This window comes from Brachyhypopomus gauderio, chromosome 14, assembly GCF_052324685.1.
Source record: "Brachyhypopomus gauderio isolate BG-103 chromosome 14, BGAUD_0.2, whole genome shotgun sequence".
In the NCBI taxonomy this organism is placed as follows: Eukaryota; Metazoa; Chordata; class Actinopteri; order Gymnotiformes; family Hypopomidae; genus Brachyhypopomus; species Brachyhypopomus gauderio.
The window spans coordinates 14,157,334-14,182,457 of record NC_135224.1 but is presented as its reverse complement, the minus strand read 5'-3'; the positions used below and the strand labels follow the sequence as shown (position 1 = coordinate 14,182,457).

The 25,124-nt window shown below is 40.2% G+C and overlaps 1 protein-coding gene and 1 long non-coding RNA gene across 4 annotated transcripts in view; both read right to left on the bottom strand.

Moving 5' to 3' along the window:
- lmbr1 (limb development membrane protein 1) overlaps positions 1–1,046 on the bottom strand; it is a 33,994-nt gene extending 32,948 nt beyond the window's left edge. For 2 of the 3 annotated variants that reach the window (XM_076972061.1, XM_076972062.1), the window contains exon 1: positions 708–1,046. In XM_076972061.1, coding sequence (XP_076828176.1) covers positions 708–770 — 63 coding nt within the window. In that variant the 5' untranslated portion in view covers positions 771–1,046. The remainder of the gene's footprint in view (positions 1–707) is intronic. The other variant, XM_076972060.1, reaches the window with a different exon arrangement.
- Positions 1,047–12,764: 11,718 nt separating this feature from the next.
- On the bottom strand, positions 12,765–13,984 carry LOC143475273 (uncharacterized). The gene is made up of 3 exons (XR_013120969.1): positions 13,830–13,984; positions 13,185–13,331; positions 12,765–12,944 (listed from the first exon to the last, which is right to left on the bottom strand). It is a non-coding gene; the product is annotated as an uncharacterized LOC143475273 (long non-coding RNA).
- Positions 13,985–25,124: the final 11,140 nt, after the last annotated feature.

Here is a 25,124-nt window from a genome sequence, read left to right as displayed (position 1 = left end):
CACTAAACCTGAGGTTGCACTAGCTGGTTAAGAAAACTTCATCACCTCATCCCAACATATCATAACCTCTCCAAGACTGCTAGTCATGGCAAGTAAACGCATTGAAAAGTCCACCAGTGGATGAAAGGTAATCGGTCAACATTGTATTTGTTTTATGTTAATAATAAGATGCAACCCTGCTGCACGGGGGTGGACACCTAGGTGGCTATTCTCTCTGGGTAGCCAGCAAGCTAACTACGCTAATCTATAACGTTCATCCATATAGCCAGCTTAGCATAAGCTAAATACCTAGCTGTCTAAATCACTAAATATATAGCTACTACAGCGCGCAACCGATAATGAGGATCAATAAAGTAAACATGGAAAAGACATGACATGTTTAAACGGTTTTAGCTAAACGGTTTTAAATCGGTTTTAAAAATATGTAGCTAGTGAAGCTACCTCGCTAACAAGCGCCTAATGACTTCAGCTACTCAAGCTAACCTATTAGTCCGATAGCTAGCTAAGCTATTTTAGCTAGCTCTCTAGATTAGGAATATTAGGTATGAAATAAACGGCACTATACTTAATCGCGTTATCCAGCTAGCTGGTGTTGGTGTGTGACTGATCGATACGCCATACCTGCCTACTAATAAACAACATCCATCACACAGGTAACTTCGCTAACCTAGCTAGCTGGTGGGCTAATATTTTAATATTTTACTTACAATGTACTCTCGAACTTGGCTGTGGAAATTCTGCTCTCTGATCGTGACATCGTCTTCTTCCATTCTTCATATTGCAGATGCACATCACTTTCTCATAAAGTTCGCAACGCCACTCCACTACGGAAAGATTGCAGGGCTCCAAGTAAACACTTCTCGCCTCTGGAGATCAGCCCCTCTCTGCTGAGTGGTCGCGACGTTACGCGCAGCCAAAACAAAACGAAGACAAACGCCGTCATCATTCCACGACCATTAGTTATGACCATCATTAGTTATTCTTCTTTCATTTTATTGTGTTTTAAAAGTGAATGTAGTTTATTTCTGACAAAGTAGATAAATCACTCACTAAATCAATCAATTTCTTTTTTGGCTACTCCCCTCCGGCTGCTCTCCTACAGCTTGTAAAATGTCCCTGTTCTGCCAGGTTCAAACCTGTGTTTCTAGGTCCTTAAATTATGTGTCCACTCATACATCTGGAGTCACAATAGCTCAGTCATTTTCCTGCTCCATAGAGGTCCTCTTTATTTATACAAATACAAATATACATTTCTATTTATTTTATATCAAGACAAAACAGGGCTGGAAGTTGTTTTATTGTGGTCGTCGTCGTCATTGTTTTAGTTTGTTTTTCCTCAGTGAAAGAACATACAAACATCAAAATAAAATAACAAACAATAATGTCACTAATAATATTAAAAACTGGAAAAAAAGAAAACGTATGATTGGTCCTAAGGGGCATTTTAATCTTACACAGCTCTGCATCTTCTTCTTCTTCTTCTTCTTTCGGCTATTCCCGTTTAGGGGTCACCACAGCAGATCAAACTCCTCCATCTGGCCCTGCCCTGAGTGTCCTCCACTGACACAACAGCCACTCTCATATCCTCTTCCACTGCATCCATAAACTTCCTCTTAGGTCTACCTCTCCTCCTCTTGCCTGGAAGTTCCATCCTCAAGACCCATATACCTCTCCTCCCTCCTCTGTACATGTCCAAACCATCTCAATCTTGCTTCTCTAACTATCTCCAAAACATGCTACATGTGCTGATCCTCTAATAAACTCATTTCTGATCCTATCCTTCCTCACCACTCCAAATGAGAATCTCAACATCAAACTCCATCTCCCTCACCTGTCTCTTTGTCAGTGCCACTGTCTCCAGTCCATACAACATAGCAGGTCTCACTACCGTCTTATAGATATTTCCTTTAATTCTAGCCGACACTTCTATCACTAGTCACCCCAGACAATTTATGCCATCCACACCACCCTGCCTGCACTCTCTTCTTTACCTCTCTTTCACTTCCTCCATTACTCTGTACCCTCGACCCTAATTAGGTAAACTCGTCAACCTTCACCAAATCAACTCCTTGTAACTGGACCTGTCCACCGTTTGCCCTCTCATTCACACACATGTACTCTGTTTTACTCCTGCTCACTTTCATTCCCCTGCTCTCCAAAGCATATCTCCATCTTTCCAAGCTCACCTCCACCTGCTCCCTACTCTCACTACAGATCACAATGTCATCAGCAAACATCATAGTCCAAGGGGACTCCTGCCTAACCTCGTCCGTCAGTCTGTCCATGACAATTGCGAATAGGAAGAGACTCAGGCTGATCCCTGTTGTAGTCCTACCCCCACTTTAAACCCGACTGTCATTCCTACCGCACATCTCACTGCTGTCACACTCATACATATCATACATCTCATACATATCATACATACATGCACCACCCACACATACTTTTCTGCTACTCCTGACTTCCTCATACAATACCACAGCTCCTGTCTCGGTACTCTATCATGAGCTTTCTCTAAGTAAAAAGTAAGTAAAGTAAGTAAAACTATATTTATATAGCACTTTTCACAAACAGAATCATCACAAAGTGCTGAACAAACATAACTAGTCACGTATAATACAGTTTTTCTCAATTAGTTTGGCTATTTTCTTGAAACCGAGATGACATTCTCAAAACAACATGGACAAGTCTGGAAACCCCTTGGCAATTGTTCACAACAAAATAGCATTTCTCATTGGTTTAGTCAAATTGCAAATGTCTTTGTACATGTCTCAAATATCCCAGTGTATCTTTGCAAATGATTTGGTACAAGTAGCCTACAGTTAACACAGTTAGCCTACATTTAGCACAATTTCCTAATAATGGGGGGGTGGGGGGGCACGTAACGTAAACGTAAAACGTTACCGGAGGGGTTTAAAATGGACACAGCGAGAGAAAAAAAACAGATTTAAAGTGTGCAGAAGCAGTCTGAATCGTGGTTTGAACTAACCTAGTTTTTTTTGACAGGACCGAATATTAAAAAGAAGAGAAACCGGGACAGTCCCGGGAAAACCGGGACAGTCCCGGGAAAACCGGGACAGGTGGCAACACTAATTATACCATATATATTATATAGCATTATACCACAAATACCATATACCAACCTCTTGATACATTTGGTAAATTCATGACTATAATTGAACATCTGAAACTAGAACCTTACTAACGAAGGAGGAGGTTCACACATCTCAGATTAGCAATCAGATAGATATTTGACAGGTGCTGTCCATGCTTGTGAATGCTATCATTCATGTAGGCCTGTACATAGAGAGCTTGACTAGGACCAATACAATTTCTGAACATGGAGGCAACTAGCCCAATACAAGCAAGAAGGCAACTTCCTGCTTGAGGAAGAGGTGGAAGAAGAAGATGAGGAAGAGGGGGAGTGAGGGTACGTGATGGTGGGACAGGGGGAAGAAGAAGATGAGGAAGAGGGGGAGTGAGGGTACGTGGTGGTGGGACAGGTGGAAGAAGAAGATGAGGAAGAGGAGGAGTGAGGGTACATGGTGGTGGGACAGGGGGAAGAAGAAGATGAGGAAGAGGGGGAGTGAGGGTACATGGTGGTGGGACAGGGGGAAGAAGAAGATGAGGAAGAGGGGGAGTGAGGGTACATGGTGGTGGGACAGGGGGAAGAAGAAGATGAGGAAGAGGGGGAGTGAGGGTACGTGGTGGTGGGACAGGGGGAAGAAGATGAGGAAGAGGAGGAGTGAGGGTACGTGATGGTGGGACAGGGGGAAGAAGAAGATGAGGAAGAGGGGGAGTGAGGGTACGTGATGGTGGGACAGGGGGAAGAAGAAGATGAGGAAGAGGGGGAGTGAGGGTACGTGGTGGTGGGACAGGTGGAAGAAGAAGATGAGGAAGAGGAGGAGTGAGGGTACATGGTGGTGGGACAGGGGGAAGAAGAAGATGAGGAAGAGGGGGAGTGAGGGTACATGGTGGTGGGACAGGGGGAAGAAGAAGATGAGGAAGAGGGGGAGTGAGGGTACATGGTGGTGGGACAGGGGGAAGAAGAAGATGAGGAAGAGGGGGAGTGAGGGTACGTGGTGGTGGGACAGGGGGAAGAAGATGAGGAAGAGGAGGAGTGAGGGTACGTGATGGTGGGACAGGGGGAAGAAGAAGATGAGGAAGAGGGGGAGTGAGGGTACGTGGTGGTGGGACAGGGGGAAGAAGAAGATGAGGAAGAGGGGGAGTGAGGGTACGTGGTGGTGGGACAGGGGGAAGAAGAGGATGAGGAAGAGGAGGAGTGAGGGTACGTGGTGGTGGGACAGGGGGAAGAGACAGAGGAGCACGATCACACTGTGTTGTCCCAGATGAAATTCGGGCGACGCTCATTGACCACGTTATAAACCATCGCCTCACAATGGCAGAGGCAGGTCGACGAGTTCAACCCAAAGTGTCTCGATCTACTGTCTCCTCAATCATTATTAGCCAACGGGCCACATACAATGTCCCAGTGGATGTCCCAGGCCAGCAAAGGGGCAATTCGACTATGTGTGCTGCCATTTCTGAGAATGGTGTGGCCACCCATATCCCCAGTCTTGGCCCATACAATACATAGAAGCTCCTCTTTTTCTTGGATCACCTTTACATCGATTGGATACATGAAAATGAGAGAGGTCTCGTAGGGCCTCACCTACCACACCACGTCACTGTATGGGACAATGTGAATTTCCACCATAGCCAACTCATCAGGGCTTGGTTTGCTACCCATCCAAGAATGCTGATGGAGTTTCTACCCCCTTATTCTCCTTTCCTCAATCCCATCGAAGAGTTTTTTTCCACTTGGAGATGGAGTGTATGACCATCATCCTCAAGACCAGAGATCTCAGCTCCATGCAATGGATGTTGCGTGTGAAGGCCTTACAGGGAATCAGTGTAGGGGGTGGTTGCGACATTTCTACACTCGTTGCATTGCAAAGGAGATTATACGTTGTGAGATGGATGAAAATCTGTGGCCAGACAGAGAGCAGCGTGTGGATGGCCAGGAGGTTGAGGATGGTGGCCAGGTGAGGGAGGGTGAGGATAGTGGCCAGGTGAGGGAGGTTGAAGATGAAGAAGACGAGCGCAAGAACATTTATTAAGGGCGGAAATCTCAGTGCGACCACGGCGACATCCGCCATATACCTGGGAGCGCAAACGAAACAAACTGTTCTGGGAGAACATCACGTTTTAGATCTGATCACATGGTACAGAACCACATGACTTGGCATGATACGTCATCGTTTATGCGAAAAACCCTTTTCCATCCAGTTTTTCCGAATTTAGGTGATGCGATAGTCTAACTTTTCCACCCCCTCCTAGCGTAAAAATCTTTTTGCGATATTTGGGGCTTTTTTTTTCGAATTTTGGACTTTTTCCAAACCCTCTAATGACTGCTTGAGAAAGCTGTATAATAAAGGTATGTAGGTATAATTAAAGATTAAGTGGGTTAAGGTAAGTATAATTTGAATATTAAGGTATGTATTAAAGGTAGGTATATGTTTGTTTCACAGATTAAGAGGTATGTATTTATTCTGTCTATTGCTCTACAATATACCAGTGTTATTTCTTCCTCAACACCATAAATGATTTTCGGCAATTCACATAACCAAAATAATAAAACAATCAATTAAAATATACAAATAACAATAGTATAAAACGGTGAATATCAAAGTGAAATAGTAAATATGTTAAATGGTAAATGTCACATTAATTCACATATAAGGAATGAGAGTGTTCACATGACAGGTTAAACAGAGGAAAGTATATCCTTTAAAAGTGTTTAAGACTCTAAAAACTTTTAGAGGTTGGTGCGTTTCAGTTCGTTGTGGGGTAATGCAATGTAACTCACTCGGAGCTGTAAAAAAAACAGTTTGACCGCAAGAAAAACAGGGAATACTCAAACTCAATACTCTGGTACGAAGTTCCTTGGGCTATTGGCTTGCCAGCTCGTATCCCACACGACTAGACTCTAGTAACCAGGCGGCAGGTCCGAGCAGAATTCAATAGAGTTCGTCCCATTCAAAACTGGCCTATTCATACAAAACAGGGCCTTTAGTGCTCAATCACAACTCATTTCACATTTGTCAACTAATTACAGTAACTTCATTTTCACATAGCTCCGGTCACACATTTAACATCTCCAAATATATATAGTATATATATACACACACATCACAGCCCCGTAGTCACAACATTACAGTGATACAGCTTTAGCTTAACAGCTAAGCGGTACACATGAAAAGCATTTGTTTAACCCGTTCTTAACTTATCAGCTCAGTAGTTACACAGTTAGCTAGGCCCCAGATAGCAGACGGATGTGGGCCACTCCCGGCTGAGATATGGCACTGGTGGCTCACTGTCGGGACTCGCAAACCGCATGTGAGCCAGAGGTGGCCCACATGTTACAAACTGTTATTTGGCCCACATGCCTCAGTACTGATCTGGGCCGTAATACATTATAAAAAGACTATAGTAATTAAAGGTACCACATATGCTTTGTCAAGCCAACTTAATTAAATTAAATTTAGTTTGTTCACAGACTTTACCTTTTAGTTTTATTTGCTGTACTCATGACAAAACATTAAGGCAGACCATGCTGAAGGTGAGAGTCGATTGGCTAAAGTTCGCACTGAATGTCTAGAGGACAATCACCCAACACTCTACCTGCACTTCCGACGACATGGACATTTTCTATGCGTCATTATTTTTCTGTGTTCTCTAGCGTAGACTAGCTTGCTAACGGCTAGCTAGCTAGCTAACTTTCTCTGCGGTAGCCTACTCCAGTAGTTCCGTCTTTGTCTACTGTTTTTAGCCCCTTTACTTTTTCTCTCGTTGTTTGTTTTTATCGCTGGTTTAGTGATAACTTAGTGTGTTCTATGGACAGGGAGTCTGTTATCGTGACCACTTTAAGGACAAGTTTTGTTTACAAGAGGGAAGAGCTGCTAGCGCTGAGAACAAAGGGACGCACCAAGGGAGTATATGTTTAGCTAGCTAATGTAACTAATTCATATAATGAATATAAATCTTGATCTAGCTAAGCTGTATTATTATGCCAACAAGCTTATTCTGCTATTAACAAACTGTCATCTCTTTTAATTTGATATTTGATTTTAAATTGGTGTTACCATAGTTCTTTCAATTTATGACCAGTTGCTTAACTGTTAAAAGAAAATACTAGTCTGCAAATCTGTGTTAAGCTATCATCAACATTATGTTCCCTGTTCTCCTTTCCCTGGTCAAATCCTTGATGAGGGACTACTTCCATTGACGGACCTCAATTCTTTGCAGTTTCTTGAATGAGCTAAGGGATAGCATAAGGGATAGAAGTTTTAAGAAATAACATGTTAGGCAAACACAAATTATTGTCTATGTAGTAATTCTCATAATTTTTGGTTTATATTTTCAATTTTTAAGGTTTTTGTTATTGTTTTCTATCCTGATGCTTAATGTCATGTCTTCACAAAGCCAAAATGTTGAAAAGCCTTGTGTCTTCTCCAGTGTTGCGAATAACGCTGTTAAAAATAACGGCGTTAGGTAACGGCGTCATTTTGTCAGTAACGGGATAATATAATTAATTACTTTTACTGTCGTTACAACGCCGTTGACGTTACTGGTCATGAAAAGCGGTGCGTTACTATATATTGATATACTAACAGTAATGCGAGCGGACCGCTGTCCAGGCTAGTGAGAAGTAACAGATCTCGATAGATCACGGTTCTCGGTGTAACACCTGTTTAACTTAACAAGTCAGTAAGCGATTGGCTAAGGCAGCGTTATGGTAGCCAATCAGAGCCAGTGTTTTTACACGCATGCCGAAGCACACGACACAAACGGAGAAGAGGCAGAAATGGCGAGTCAGGAGCAAGCCAAAGAAAATTTTTCATTTTCAAGGTGGCAATATAAACATTATTTTAGAAAATACTTGAAGTTCCTGAATGTCTACCAGACTGGGTATTTGATTTATTTAATTAAGTATAGAGGTTTAATTGTTAAAGTTTACTTCTTTTGTGAACAAACCAGTTGTCTCAGGTTGAGAGAATTAAATTTAATCTGATAGATGTAAATGCACTGTACTGTACACTGTAAAAAAAAAATTGTAAAAAAACGGTAAACGACTGGCACCAGCGGCTGTCAAACAAAAACTTTAATTTTAATGTAAAAAACCCTGATTTAAATTAAGTGGAAAAACAATAAATTTACAGAAAAATTCATTAAACATTCTGCAGAGAAATACCGTTATTTTACAGATTTTTCCTGGATTATTATGATTTAGCACTTTTAATAAAGTGACAGCACTAATATTTTTGCAGAGAAATATCGTTATTTTACAAATTTTCGCTGAATTATTACAATTAAGCACTTTCAATAAAGTGACAGTACTAAAAGTTTTGCAGAGAAATACCTTTATTTTACAACTTTTCCCTGAATTAGTACAATTAAGCACTTTCAATAAAGTGACAGCACAAAAAGTTCTGCAGAGAAGTACCGTAATTTTACAGATTTTTCCTGTCCATATTCATCGTGACTTCCAGGACAAACTCAAATGTGGAATGCAAACTGCAAAGTTATTTTATACAAATGAAAAAGTATATTATACCAATGTTGAGTACCTCAATGTCCTCTACCATCACTTTTAATCATTTAAATCCCCAGGACTGTACTCAGTGTCTTTCTCTATCACCAATATCAGTAGCCTGAACACAACTACAAACACATAACACTGATGTGACATGAAAGATACACTCCTTCTCATTTACATGTAGGGCATTTAGCAGACGCTCTTATCCAGAGCGCCTTACGAAGTGCTTTGCCATCTGTTCACAGAATTAATTCTAAATAGTACATAGATAAGTCAGAATTCAAGATACCCTCGAACCAGAATACTATTAAACTACAGAAATCAATGCAAATACCTAGAAGTACACAAAAACATAGGCTGAATATTGCTAAACTACAGAAATTAAAATGGATACCTACAAGAAATGCAAACTCACCAGTGTTGCCATAGTTACTTTGAAACAGTAATCCGACTACTGACTACTGACTACTTCTTTAAAAAGTAGCTCAGTTAAGTTACTGACTACTTGCTTTTAAAAGTAACTAAGTTAGATTACTTTTAGTTACTTTCAGCAGAGGCTGATCCCCCGCCCCTATAACAGGAAAATGACTACCAGTTCTGCCAATACTCACTTTATTGACATGTATTTTAACCGGAACATCAAAAATGACACTGGCATTTGTAAACTTTTTCTTGAAATAGGCTTTGTTGTTTTTAAAATAAATAAATAAATAATACAGTCTTTCTGTTCAACTCCGCCCACTTACAGGGTTGCCAATTCTCACGCATTGAGCGTGAGACACACGCATTTGACTGTCTTCACACGCTCACACGCCACACTTTCGATATCTCACGCCGAAAAAAAATCTAGTTTATTTACCTCTGATCCATATCTATGATTCAATGAGTTACTAGTTCGATCTGGCGCCAACCACCGGCGATCGATAGATCGTGATATAATACTGAATTTAGTCCATTTTACACCCCGCCCGGTAACAATTTACGTTCGCCGCCACCCCCCGGTTTTTTTCAGGTTTGACGTTGTGTTTTTTAAAGTAGACAGCACTCTGTCGCCAGCACAGAGTGTACAACGCACCTTAATGTTGTCATCCTTAACCGAAATAAAATCAAAATAATGCCTGTATTTCCAGCTGCTAAAGGCGACCCTCTCCTTCCATCTGACTTTGGCGCAGCAGAAATGACATAACCGCGCAAGAAACGTGTAGCCAAAAAATAAGAATGAATAACCTACGTTCCCCCGAAATGCAGAAATAGTAACGCACGATGTTTTAGATAAGTAACTTTAATCTGACTACTAGTTTTTAAATAGTAGTTGCGTTAGACTACTCGTTACTGAAAAAAGTAGTCCGACTACAGTAACGCGTTACTAAGTAACGCGTTACCGGCATCACTGAAACTCACATAGGTACTATATCATACAACGGAAACAACTATGACAAGTGCTAGAGATTTAGTCTGTTCTACAGATGAGTCTTCAGTCATTTGAAGACTGCTAAGGACTCTGCAGTCTGGACAGCCAATGGAAGCTCATTCCACTATCTCGGTGCCAGGACAGGTCTTGAAGTTTGTTTTCCGTGAGACTTTAAGCATGGTGTTTTAAGCCAAGCCGTACTTGAGGTTCAAAGTACTCAAGGTTTGGGTGGGGCTTTGACCATGGCCATCATGTAGGCAGGGGTTGGTCCATTTTTGGCTTTGCAAGCAAGCATCGAGGTTTTAGATCTGATGTATGCAGCTACTGGAAGGCAGTAAAGAGAATGCAGCACTGGAGTGACATGTGAACTTGGGGAGATTGAAGACCAGTCATGCTGCTGCATTCTGGATCAGTTTGTAAAGGTCTGATGACCCATAGAGAAAGATCCATAAGTAAGCAGTTGCAGTAGTCCAGCTTTGAGATGATGAGAGACTGTACAAGCACCTGGGTAGCTTCCTGTGAAAGAAAGGGTTGTATTCTCCGTATGTTGCAGAGAAGAAATCTGCAGGATCTGGTCATTGGCCTCTCAGAAGTGAAAAGCTGAAGTCTGCCTGTTAAAAAGTTGCAGACAAAATCCAAAGTTAGCTGCTGTTAATTTTGTGCCAATAACATTACAAATATTATAGTTCTTATGAGCTGAAATATTTACCATGATTTGGTATAAATGATAAGTCTTTGAATCATCATTTACTTGTTTAGATTCTGAATCTTTGCAGGTAGAAAATTTATTGATATTGAAATTACTACTCAAAGTTCATCCTTGGAAAACAATTGATGTCTAGGGGTAAAAGTGTGCAGGTTAACAAAGCTCTTTTTCAAAGAGACAAAAATGTGATACGTTCACCTTATCTGAGTCCCTTTGAAAACCTACAGAGCTTTGTTAAGCTTATACATCTGGACATCAGTTTTCATCCAAGAATGAAAACTGCAAAGCCATTTCAAAAAGGGATCAGACTTCTCTCTTATGTTGAATCATGACAATGATATCTGTGAATTAGCACTTAATCTTGGAAAACACATAAACAGTGAAGAGGGATTCACAGGGTTCCCACACCTCGGTTAACATCAAATTCAAGGACCTTTCAATGACTTTCCAGGACCAACTTCCTCAAATTCAAGGACTGCACCTGGCACCATTTACCTACTGTTACCCCTGAATATGTTGTCAAAAAACAATGTTAATTCAATGCAAATTCAAAAGACCGAATGCCATTTCAAGCCATGCATCCTGAAATGTTCTGTGCATGACGTTAAGCACTGATTAAACGAAAACTTAATTCACACACAACATGTCTGGCAATTTAGCAGTGTACCTGTGAGAAGGTGACATTCACGTAAAGCGGCTACACATACGTTAACTACATACAGGAAACACTAGCTTTCGGTGCTGAACAAACAAACAAATTTCTCTACAGGAGAATGACCAAACTTTTGCAAAGTAAGTCGGCATAGGCCCTGTAGAATCAATATCATTTTAAATGAACTTGTGCTGGCACGTTGACAGTAGACAAATAATAATAATACACATATGCATATACACATACAGTACATACATAAAACAGAGGAGCAAAGCCATATAATGAGATTAGATTAGAGAAATCTGGTGTGAGATGATTCTTGCATTTTCCAAGTTTTTTAATCTACTTAATGATTCTTAATTAATTCAATCATAAAGAGAAAAGAAGGCTTTAAACCACTTCACTTACTATAGTGAATGTGGTATTTTGCTAAAAGTACAACTACATTTATGGCATCAGAGAAATCCGAACTTAAAATGTAAAATCCGAAGTAAAATGGTATCAATGAATCCACATCAAGTTTAAATCTTCTTTCAAGAAACATGGCTACAGGATATATCTTATTTATTATTTTGAAATGAGTCCCTTTTACTTTAGAAGATATGGGCCATTTGACAAGCCATTGTGGTTTTATAATTTGTATTAGTATGTTTCTTTAAAGAATCTCATTCATTCAACTCTGAATATAAAATGACATTTTTGATTAATTGAATTAATGCTAAAGGAATCACTTTGCAGACTTTCTTAAAATCTTTATAATAACTATCATATCAGATCATATTTTTCAACAAAGGATGAGAAATTTTAAACATTATGACTATCTTTTTCATAGCAATCTTTTGTAAGTATTGACTTCCTACCAACTTTGCCCTATTATTCCTTGACTGCGGTCTTCATCCATATGAAATTTCAAACCCCCCAAAATATTCAAGGACCTTCAAGGACGGCTGTCTTTTATGCCTGTTTTCAAAAACTTTCCAGGGCCTTGAACTTATTTTTTCAGATTCACAAACTTTCAAGGATTTCAAGGACCCGTGGGAACCCTGGATTCAGGAGGTGGCAGATCCTGAAGATCCAGTGTAGTGGTGCAGCAGGGAGAGTCACTCACCTCAACATAATGGCCAGATTGATTTGTACTGTGAGCTAGGCTGTGGCGCTCCTGCTCTGGGCTGTGTTGCGCTCCTGCTCTGGGCTGTGTTGCGCTCCTGCTCTGGGCTGTGTTGCGCTCCTGCTCTGGGCTGTGTTGCGCTCCTGCTCTGGGCTGTGTTGCGCTCCTGCTCTGGGCTGTGTTGCGCTCCTGCTCTGTACAGTAAACAAAATGTAGGCCAAACTTGGTGCATATTATTTTTTTGCTTTACATATTTAACATATGAAAAAGCATATTTATTCCCTAAGGGTTAAAATGCAATGGACAAAATCTTCACAATGATCCCAATAATGGTGTTTTAATTTTTTACACAAACCATACCTGGTCTCCTTCACCCTTTCTTTCTTCAGTGCAGATCTGCATTAGCTTAACTGAGAAGTGGTCCAGCAGCAACATGAATTTTAATTGCATAGGATTTTCTCCATTAATCTGGAAAGGTTTCGACAAAAAAATGCTGCAGTTTTAAGTCTATTCATATTCATTACATATTGTAACGGTGTCGAGTCAGAAGAACCAGAATGAGTCATGACACCAATGTTAGCAAACTGTTATTTTATAAACAACACGCTAAAAGCATAAACAAGTGCCAAATACACTGATTCTAAGGGGAAAAGGGAGGGGGAACACTAACACACATACAACACACATCCAGGGAAACGGGGAACTCACCGCAGGGCCTGCTGGGAGGCCTGTAGACTCCACACCTCGACGCTGCCCATTGGCGGACGGTACAATATTCAGCCACGCAGAACGTGATGGAGGCGGATTTTTAAAAACCCCATTAATGTCTGTCACCCAAAATCCAGATCCAGAGTGCTAAAAATGTAGAAATTATGTCAACTACAACATGCGACATCAGTGGCATATGGAGAAAGCTGAACTGTTAAGTACATTGATTTGTACATCATTTAATGTGAATATTAATCATTAGCGATAGAATAGTCGGCGATGTTCCTAGCAAATTGTTACCTCAGAAAAATGCTCAACTATTTCAAGGTTCACCTCACATTAAAACCAATTCAAAATGAGACCGAGACCGAATTTGAGTAACTAGCTATATCGCTAGATTTAGTTATGTTCAATGAACCTTATAACAAAGACTTGATTACCACATAGAGCATTATTTAACCCATTAAGTATTTAACAGTGACCGAATTAAAGTATTTTAAAGCATCGGAAAATATTAGATATTAATATTTTATTGTTTTCATCTTTATCAAATGAAACATTCAAGTGAAATGTGTTTTTAAACTGGGCTAACTAGCTAGTTAACTAGCTAACGTTGGCTTACATAAAGTAAGGGCGTTTTCTTACCTGATGTCACCAATAATGCTTCACTTAAATTTTCTTCCTCTGTGCCCCGTTTCCATCTTATTTTGTTGAATCATCCAACGATAATCCGCTCAAAATAATAATTTGGCAGGCAGATGTAAAATAATCCAGGTAGCTAGCTAGCCACCACAGCTCTGACCGCCCGTAGCCTAATGTCCATCGTCAGCACACACTCGCTGAAATTTTCAAACATGACCTGAGAGGCGCGAACAGTTGTCATTGGCCAGTTTCCTGAATGACAGTCAGATTAACCAATTATGGTTAAAAGCAATACGTTGAGCTCAAATCACGTTTATGCCCCTAGCCTAGAGATAACATTTATATTTAAGTGGTTGTTCAACTTGTGTTTTTATTCCAGTGTGTAACTATAGGCACACACATTTTTAAGTTTAAAAGCCTGTTCCATTACAATGTACGTCTACCAGTATATCAGTTCATCTGTCTCTCAGTGTGTTACAGGTTATTTCCTTGGTTATGTTTAAGTATAGACCCAGTGTTTAGAAATGTTTCTTTTAAAAGTCCAGCACCCAAACAAACTGCCATTTTCTATTGCCATTGACTGCACAAGAACTAAAATGAGAACAGACATCAATAGAGATGGAACAATCAACAGAAACCTCCTACAGCCATTACTGTTTGTTTGTTTGTTTTTTTTATTCATCAGAGACAATGCACAACAAATACATTAACCTAAAAATCCGGAGAAATGTAGTGTGCCAGGTTGTAGCAATATGCTAATTTCCACCTGTAGTCTCTGGACAGGTTGATGTTTAGACAGAATAAAAGAAAAATACTGTTTAGTGGATGACAGAAACCGTTAAACATAAATACGGGCATACAACATATAAAATTCATCTGTCATTACACCATTCATAAAACTTACAAAAAATCCTCCAGTTATCACAAAACACTAATTTGTTCACATACACACACCTGTACATCATGAAACTTTCCCAGACAAACCTCTCACTCACACGTCGTAACTAATGGGTGCAAACTTGTTTGGATAAGAGCCATTTCCTTGTCAGATGTGCGAACGTTGGGAAACTTTTACATGTTATAATCTCATTTGGCAAAGTATTCCAGTGACTCATGGCAACAGCTACAGTTACATACTTTAGATATGCCAATGTAAAAATCTAATGTCTGAACTGACATTAGGAAGTCACAATTCATTCTGTAGGCATCATAAAAATGAGCATTTTCAGTTGCAGAAATTATTTTCTTCGTCAAATCAATTACCATCACGTTCTGTGGCATATTAATATGTCCGAACCTATATATTTTGTTCTGTGTACATTTTTCTCCTGAACATCAATGGATCCTCTGAATTACGAGGACGCCTAACAATCAAAATATGAGTATTGATACATGTAAGATAATACTATGAAAACCACATTCATTTCTGACATTGAAATCATGTTTAAACCAGCAGTGCCAAAAGACATAAGATTTTGATTAAAATGACAGAGAAAAAAACTTTTTAGTTCTTACAGACATAAACCTTTATATAATCAACTGAATGTTTAATTGCAGATAATAGCTGTAATTATACATGAATCTGTAAAAAAACAAGAAAAGCATGTAACTTGTAATTATTGTCATAATACTTAAAATAAGACATTTTGTCAAATTACAAATAATGTCTGTAATTTTACAAAGTTTTGCATACAATTGGAAAAAATGTTAAAATACATTAAATATTTACAGTTATTTTCCATAAAATTAGGATTTTTTTTAGAGTGTATATAGTGTAACTGTTTACTTTTGCTTCTTTTTCCCAATGATTTGGGATTTTAAAGGATTTTATCCTGCACTGGTGTGTTGATGTGCAATAAATATCAAAAGTTAAACACCTTTCTGATCTACTAATTTCAACTGACTGTGAAAACTGCTTTTTCAAAAAATCGTTATTCATTGGCATATAACTTTTTTTTTACTGTAATGCAAATAGTTACTTTCCCTGGTAACGAGTTACTTTTATTATAGAGTAATTCAGTTACTAACTCAGTTACTTTTTTGAACAAGTAGTGAGTAACTATAACTAATTACTTTTTTAAAGTAACGTTCCCAACACTGGTCTTCTCCTCCTTTATTTTTGCCAGCAGTTGTTGACATGTCATTTACTTGTGCTTGATTTTCTTCTTATTATTTATCTAACTCTGTTTTTTATTTATAGATCACTACATTAGGACTTCAGGAAGGTTTGGATGTGAAAAAGTAAAAAGAAAAAAATAGTTTTTCGTAACTAGTTTTTTAATACTAAAAAATACACACAATGTGTTTATATTAAATATAATGAACAGAACAAGCAGGAGAGAAGTTTTGAATGCTGTTAAATACTGTTATGTGAATCAATCCAATGTTTTTGTACTGGACAGTGAAATGGAAGGAGGAGGAGGTTGTTTTGAGTGTTAAATAAATTAAATTCTTTTGCATTAATTCCAGTGTTTGCATTCATTTTGTACTTCCAGAATAGTTTTATTGTCTGAAATGAGTCTGGTGCAGATCTGTTCCAGATATGGCCCACACCTTGTAGTCAGCTAGATAAATCCAGTCGCAAAGTACTCAAATTTCAACTTCTCGTTCCACTGATTCGCGATCTGAACGGCTCAGTTTCTGATGCAATATTCGCGATCCGAACAGCTCAGTTTCTGATGCAAGAGTGTGATCGTCTTTCACACAAGACATGCTGGACTAGCTAACCTAAATGCTGATTGGTTGGTTTTCTGCGCAGTGGCTGTTACTGAGTTTTCATTGGCGGGATAGTGGCGGTTTTGGTGGTTCTTTTACGCCAACTGCTTCAGGGTTTTTACTGGGCAGTTTTTGCCGCAAAGGGTGGTTCTATCGTTGCTGATTGAGCGTAAATATAATAATAATAATAATTTACTATTATATAATAATTTATTATATAATATAATACTTATTATTTATTAATAATTAATTCCTTACTAATAATATTTTATTATTATTTATCAATATCTTCATATCCCACGTCAACCCACCAACCAGGGTTCCACAACCTCCAAACAACTACTTGGGGCAGTATGTCCAAGGGGTGTCAGCCCCAGTAACCTGGGTTACAGATACTAAAGAACTGAACCAGGAAACAGAGGAAATGGGAAGCATAAGGCACAGGGCTAGACAAGACCACTAAACAGGATAGAACAGCGAACCAACATCGAGAGCAGGACAAGGAGTAACCACAAACACACTACTTTAAACAGGGACGGAATACGCAGAGGGGGAGGTAGAACAATGAGAAAACTTAGACACATATTGTAGAAAAGGCTATGGACTTTTCGTGCGATATGGTGTTCGCCTTGTTTTTATGTAATGCACTTTCTGACTTCAGCTTAATGGCTCTTATTTTGACATCGCTAGATCGGTTACGTCATTATGTATGCCTCCATCTTAGTTAGTTCGGAAGCTGTGTATGTCACCTAACTTCGGAAAGTTTCGCTCCTTCCTCTGATTAATCCTGGTGTTTGTGTGCATAAATGACGCACGAACACGCAAACATCCCAATGCGGATCCCCACCCTGTAACCTGTATAACTAAAGTGTGAATACAATCGAATCACGTTTAGTTTCACCCGTCTGGCGTCGTCCTTTCCGAGCATTCAACATCTTCATGCCTTAAGTAGTTTTCTCGCCGGCATTCCTTAACTGTGTCTGATGCAAACTGAACAGTGCAACCTTTTAGTTTAAAATACAGTCCAACCACCTGCTATCTCCCCTACACATATAAACAGAAGAGACCAGGCAAAGAACAGGAACATAGCATGAATATAAGCGAGCAGGAAAGAGCAAGGAAAACACAGCGGGATACACTTACAAACAAGGAATGACTGACACGGGAGTAAAACACTAGGGGGTTTTTATACACAGAAACAAGACGGTGAAACGAGACTCAGGTGTACGGGACTGACGACGAGGGCATGACCGACAGAGGGAGGAACGAATGGGAGCAGGGAGCTAGGCGGGACCAGGGAGGAGGGAGGGGCTGGACGTGACAATAGCATTGTGCAGCCTGTGTCCAAAGCACTGGAGACTAGGCCACTCGTTGTCTTTTAGAGCTTGGATCATATTGGTGCCGCTGTCTGTTGTCATGCAGTTCAGTCGGTCCTCGGCTAGTTTCCAAGACTTCAGACTTTCTTTTATTCCTTGTGCGATTACTTCGCCCTTGTGATCCTCAGGAAAGTACACCATTTGGAGGCAGATACTTTGCAGTGCCCAGGTGTCATTAATAAAATGTATCGTTAAACTCATGTAGGGCTGCAGTGTTCGGCTGGACCACAGGTCCGTGGTGGCGGAATAATACAACATGTCCTTCTCCAGCTCTCTACTGATTTTTTGGCGTCTGGTGTAGTACAGTTGTGGCTAGGCAACTTCAGAGAAGTATTTGCGGCTTGGTAGCACATACTTTTGGTCTAGAACTTTCAACATGTTCACGAATCATGGCTTCTCCACCATATGTTTGGGTACCATGTCTTTTGCAATAAACATTGCGATGGGGGGGTGGTGAGCATAAATTGTTGACCGGGGGGGGCGGCGAACATAAAATGTTACGGGGGGGGGGGGGGTGTAAAATGGACACAGCGAGAAAAAAAATACGGATTTAAAGTGTGCAGAAACAGTCTAAACTAACCTAGTCGTTTGAACTAACCTAGTGAAAACCAGGACATTAAGTGAATTGTTTTTTGCCGGGACCAAATATGAAAAAAGAAGGAAAACCGGGACAAACCCGGGAAAACCGGGACAGTGACGTGAAAACCGGGACAGTCCCGGGAAAACCGGGACAGGTGGCAACCCTAACCGTGCCCCATTCTCATCATCTGGTACACAGTTGGAAAATGTGTCAGGGACGGTTATTTGTTTTATTTTGGATGGTGTGCTAGTGCAGCGGCTGCGTTCATTCCGCTCAGAGCAGCACTTCTCCCACTCCTCTGCATGCTTCTGTTTAAGGTGTTGAAATAAGTTTGTCGTGCTGCTACCTTTAGAAGCAATCGGTTTCAAACACACCTTACAGCGAGGACTTGTTTGGTCTACGTCTGACGCTGCAAAACTAAACCAACTCCAGATCACGGAGCTAGTTACTCCTTTCACTGAACTACGGGAGCCCACAATACAGCGTCGGTGGTGAAAATTAAAACTCGAGAAAATTTTCATAGAAACACATCATCCTTAACTGTAAATTCGAATTAATAGATAACATCGATTAACCACCCAGCTCTAGGTGGCGTACTTCTTACAAGCAGAATAAATAGAACATTTCTCCATAGTACTGCTGGCTAGCATGCTATCAGCGGTGATTAGCTTGATTCGGAGCTGCGGTTTGCAGGGTTACCACACGCCATACATCCGATTTCTCATGCTGAAAAAATCTAGTTTATTTATCTCTGATCTACATCTATGATTCAATGAGTTACTAGTTCGCTCTGGCGCCAACCATTGGTGATCGATCTCTTTAAGCCTGGTTTATACTTGACGCGTCGTGAGCGGCGCGATGGTCTGCGTGGCGAAAATGACGTAATCGCAGTGGCTCCACGCGCTGTCGATTCACGAGGTCGTGCACCTCTCGAATTTTGTAACTTCACGCGCGCCGCGCCTCAGCGCAATGAACAATGTCAACGAAAGTTGTTGAGCGGGGGGGGGGGGGGTGTGAACGTAAAATTGACACAGATTCAGTGTTTATATCGCCGGTGGATGGCGCCAGAGCTAGCGAACTAGTAACGTATTGAATCATATATGTGGATCTGAGGTCAACTGGATATTTTTTTTCCGCGTGAGATATCGGAAGTGTGGCGTGAGAGTGTGTGAAAACGGTCAAATGCGTGTGTCTCACGCTCAATGCGTGAGAGTTGGCAACCCTGCATTATTTAATGGTTGTTTATTTTCAAAACCCCCAATCTTAACGTCTTCACGTTCTCTCATGTTTCGTCCTGGAATTACAAGAGGTTACCATAATACAGGAGAACTGTTCAGTCAGGTAGCTATTTGTTGTGAAACGAAGTAGTTACAATTTCAAGTATTTTCAAGTACTTTAGCCTAAATTCCACCACTTCTCAAACCTGAAACACTGAAACACAAAGAAACATTAAAATTTGTCAGGTAAATGTTTATTCCCCTGTTTTTGAGGGGTGTTTCTTTATACTACCACATATCGTTTCGGACAACACGGCAAAGAATGTGACACGGAAAGTATAAACGCCTGCACCGTTCGTGCGAGGTGGGCGGAGTCGAGCGCTACGGCTATACTCGCGAAAGTATAAACAAAATTGCCCGAGTGAATCGATGACGTCAGGTTTCATTCCATATATTCAGACTTTCACCACTTGAAACCTGAGAATATGGAATGAAAGTCTGAATATATGGAATGAAAGTCTGAATATAATAATAATAATAATAATCTTTATTTGTATAGCACCTTTCATACATACATGCAACTCAAAGTGCTTTACAGTATAAATAAAAAGAAACATTAAAAGGAGATAAGACAAAGACAAAAAGAAAATGTTTAAAAAATTAAAGATAAAAATATTAAAATAACATAAAAAGTAAAAAAGTTAAGTAAATAGGATAATAAAAAAGTAAAGTAAATAAGATAAAACTATTAAGATAATTAGATTTAGAAAATAACAGACAACATAATGTAATAAAGTAAATAAGATTGAGAGTTTCTTAACTAAAAGCAGATCTAAACAGGAATGTTTTGAGACTGTTCTTGAAACTATGCAGGGATGAAATGCCTCTGAGCTCTTCAGGAAGAGAATTCCAGAGCTTTGGGCCATAGTGGCTAAAAGCACCCTCGCCAATCTTTAATCGGCTTTTAGGAATCACCAGTAGATTATTGTTTGAAGACCTGAGAGACCTGACTGGAACATGTCTAACCATCATTTCACTGGGGTAAAGAGGGGCAAGACCATGAAGACATTTAAAAACCATGACTAGAAACTTAAAATCTATTCTAAAGCTAACAGTTAACCAGTGCAGTGAGTGGAGTGCCGGTGTAATATGATCTCTCTTTCTCCTGCGGGTCAGAACCCTTGCAGCCGCGTTCTGTAGGTGCGAAATAGGGCTCTTTGGAAGAGCAGATAGAACAGCATTACAATAATCTAGCCTTGATGTGATAAATGCATGGACAAGTTTTTCACTGTCAGCAGGAGAGAGCATATCTCGGACCTTAGCGATGTTTCGAAGGTGAAAGTAAGCTGTCTTGCATGTAGTCATGATGTGTGATTTGAAGCTGAGCTCATTATCAAAGGTGACGCCCAGGTTCTTAACACATTGTCTGGCATTCAGATTCATTTGATTTAAATAATCTGGACATCATTCCTTTGTGAATCACTGGAAGAACCTCTGTCTTCTGTTTATTTAACTGCAGAAAACTGTCAGACATCCATGTCTGTATATCATCTATGCAGTCAAACAGTGAGCAAATTGATTTTAGGGCTTTAGGTTCTAACGAAATATAAAGTTGAGTGTCATCTGCATATTGATGATAACTAATACCATGTTTATTAATGACGTGTGGTAACGGAAGCATATATAGGTTGAATAGTAACGGCCCAAGAATTGATCCTTGGGGGATGCCACAAGTTATTTTTTGACATGTGGAGGAAGAGGTACCTAATGCTACATAGTAACAGTGATGGCTAAGTTACCTTGAAAAAGTAATTGATTACTGATTACAGATTACTCCTTTTAAAAGTAACTTAGTTACGTTACTGATTACTTGATTTTAAAAGTAACTACGTTACGTTAGATTACAAGTTACTTTAATAGTTACCTTCAGCAGCAAAATAAAATTTTCCAATACTCACTTTATTGGAAGTGCATTTTTAACAGTAACAATGTATTGAAGCAGGTTTGGTAACCGAGGCAGAAACTGCTTAATCCAAAAATCCAGAGGAGGGAAACTTTATTGATAACGCAACGCTGGCACGCGCCGTCACCACCCCCCCCAGTGTCACTTAAAGGGCAAGACTTGCCGTGAGGAGTAGAAGTCGCTACAGTATCTCCTGACATTACATTTGTGTAGCTGCGCGGTATTATTTGTAAATTTATTTGTAAACGTAATACAAGCAAACTGTTCAGTCAAACAGCTTGTGAAACGAAATACCATTACAATTTCAAGCATTTTAAAGTAGGCTACGTTAGTCAAAATTCCAGCACTTTTCAAACGTGGAACACAAAGCAACATTAAAATTCATCTTCCCCTGTTTTTGAGGGGTGTTTCTTTATACTACCACATATCGTTACCACATATCGACACTGCAAAAAATTACTTGTAAAACGTGCTCGCACTTTCACAGTGCGGAGTCGAGCGGTACGGTCAGACGCAAAAGTAGAACTGAGCCAAGAAGAAAGATAAAATATATATTTTTACTAAGGAAAATAAAAATAGTAACGCACAGTTATTTGGATAATTACTGGACTGGAAATAGTAGCGCGTTATATTACTCGTTACCGAAAAAAGTGGTAAGATTAGAGTAACGCGTTACTAAGTAACGCGTTACTGACATCACTGCATAGTAATCACGCCCAGTTAGGTACGATCTAAACCAGTCTAAGACTAAGCCACTAAGGCCTACCCAGCTCTGTAGTCGGTCAAGAAGTATTTCATGATCAACGGTGTCAAAAGCGGCGCTTAAATCTAGCAGAAAAAGGACTGAGAGTTTGCCTGCATCCTTATTCAATCTCAATTCATTTACTACCTTAACTAGGGATATGGATATTGTTGGGAATTTTCTTCTCTGGACCCAGACGGGCCCCAACACCGCCCCGATGAACCGACTGGTTTTTGACTGAGTGGTCCAAGCAAAGTCTTGACAACAAAAGTTCTTTTAAAATGATTTATATAGAATATAAATGAATGCAATATAATAGAAGTATACGTGGTACAAACTCTTCAGTGCACTGGTGCTAGTTTGCCTAGGAATCTACCTAACCCAAGTGGATCTCAGCAGTGTCCAAGTGAAAAGTCAGTCGTGCTGGGCGATGTCCTTTCTTTCATACTCTCTGTCCATAAGTTTCGATTTGTTAAGTTTCGATAACTCCCCAATCCTGGCTGCTCTCCATGGAAATTCACCTGCTCCTCTTCTCCCAGCCTGTGTGCCTGGTTATCTAAAAACTGCTTGCTACACATCCTGCACTGCATAGGCCCCTTCTGTTCTCCTCAAGGCCACTAAGGCCTCCTTACTCCTGCTTTCCCACAGTCTCCCTGAAAAACACTAAATTGACACATCAAGTTATTAGCCTTTAATTTTCTTTTTTCCAACAATATATGGAATGAAAGTCTGAATATATGGAATGAAAACCTGAATATATGGAATGAAAGTCTGAATAAATGGAATGAAAACCTGAATATATTTATGGAATGAAAGTCTGAATATATGGTATGAAACCTGACGTCTTTGATGCACTCGTGCCGTTTTGTGCTTTCAGTTTGTGATGGCATCTCGTAATTCAGGGAAAATATCTCCATAGTACCGTTGGCAAGCGTGCTATCAGCTGTAACTGGCCTGATTCGGAGGTGCAGTTTGTTTGTGTACTCATACTTCATGTTCAGATTCACACTGAAATCCTCAGAACATTACACCAGAAGCGGTAACCGCATCGCGTGATGCGGTACAAAGGACTTCCATACGGGAAGATAAACCTCTCAGTCCTCCTCAAACTGAACAGTGTCCAGATCTGCGCAGCACGGATTGGTTACCTGCGCAGTACACTGTGTCTGGACATACATACTGACTGACAACATGGCGCACATCAGCAGATCAGTGGGCCATGCAGAGCTAGTAACTCATTGAATCATAGATGTAGATCAGAGATAAACTAGATTTTTTTCAGCGTGAAAAATCGAATGTATGGCATGTGAAGACTGTCAAATGCGTGTGTCTCACGCTCATTGCGTGAGAGTTGGCAACCCTGCAAACCTCAGCTCCAAATCAAGCTAATCACCGCTGATAGCATGCTAGCCAGCAGTACTAACGTAAATTGTTACCGGGGCAGTGTAAAATGGACACAAATTAAGTATTATATCACAATCGATCGCCAGTGGTTGGCACCAGAGCGAAGTAGTAACTCATTGAATAGATGTGGATCAGAGGTAAATAAACTAGATATTTTTTTCTCCATGAGAAATCACAAGTGTGGCGTGAGAGCGTGTGAAAACGGTCAAATGTGTGTGTCTCACGCTCAATTCGTGAGAGTTGGCAACCCTGAGTACGCCACCATAGCTCGTGCACTGGTCAGGGTGTTTATCATTTCCTCCGTACTGAGGATTGCTGCTACCACATTTCTTGCTGCCTCTCTCATAACGCACTCATAAAGCCTGCTGCCATACCTGGTACCACAAACTGAAAGCACAAAATGGCACGAGTGCATCGATGACAACAGGTTTCATTCCATATATTCAGACTTTCATTCCATATATTCAGACTTAGCAGTCATTCTATATATATAATTATTTCCTGAACGGCTTACCATAATATATATATATATATATATATATATCAGTTGCGAACCATAACCATTAAACCTGGGCCCGCTCCCATCCCCCCCGAAAAAAATTGTTTCCTCTCCTAATTAGCTGCAATAAAGAAAAAAAAATTGAGACGACAGTACAGCTTTAGACACGCTATAAACAATAACATCTGTACTAGATTACTTCTTAAACAAAATAAGGTTCCACAGCTCTGTATTCCTCGGGAGCAGAATATGTAAACAACGCGCACGAGGGCATCAAAGGAATGAATCGAAACTAGGTAGCGGTGGTACGCTAATGCTAGCTAGCGTTGCCACAGCAGGTGGAAATCATCATACAGTTGAGGCCGCCCAAGAGGGAAAATATGATTGGTCAATTTTACTGTCATTTGAAACTGGTATTGCACTGAATTATAACTGCCTGCTGGGCATCACATCAATGATGTGTTACGAGCGTTCCTAGGAAAATGTGTTATCGCTTACATTGATGACATCTTGATATTCTTTTGCAGACATGAAGACACACATTGAACACGTACGCCAGGTGCTACGTACCCTACTACAGAAACAGTTCCTATTAAAGTTCAGATTGGTGCATTACACACGGAGGATATGTCGTTTGTTGTGGTTAGTTCGTCTGTATTCCCTATAGTATTAGGTCTGCCTTGGCTTCGTAAACATAACCCACATGTGTCCTGGAAGACCCGAGAGCTAATCAAATGGTCCTCCTACTGCTTGGAGAATTGCATACAAACCGCTGGTCTACGGCTCCTATCCACTAGCATTG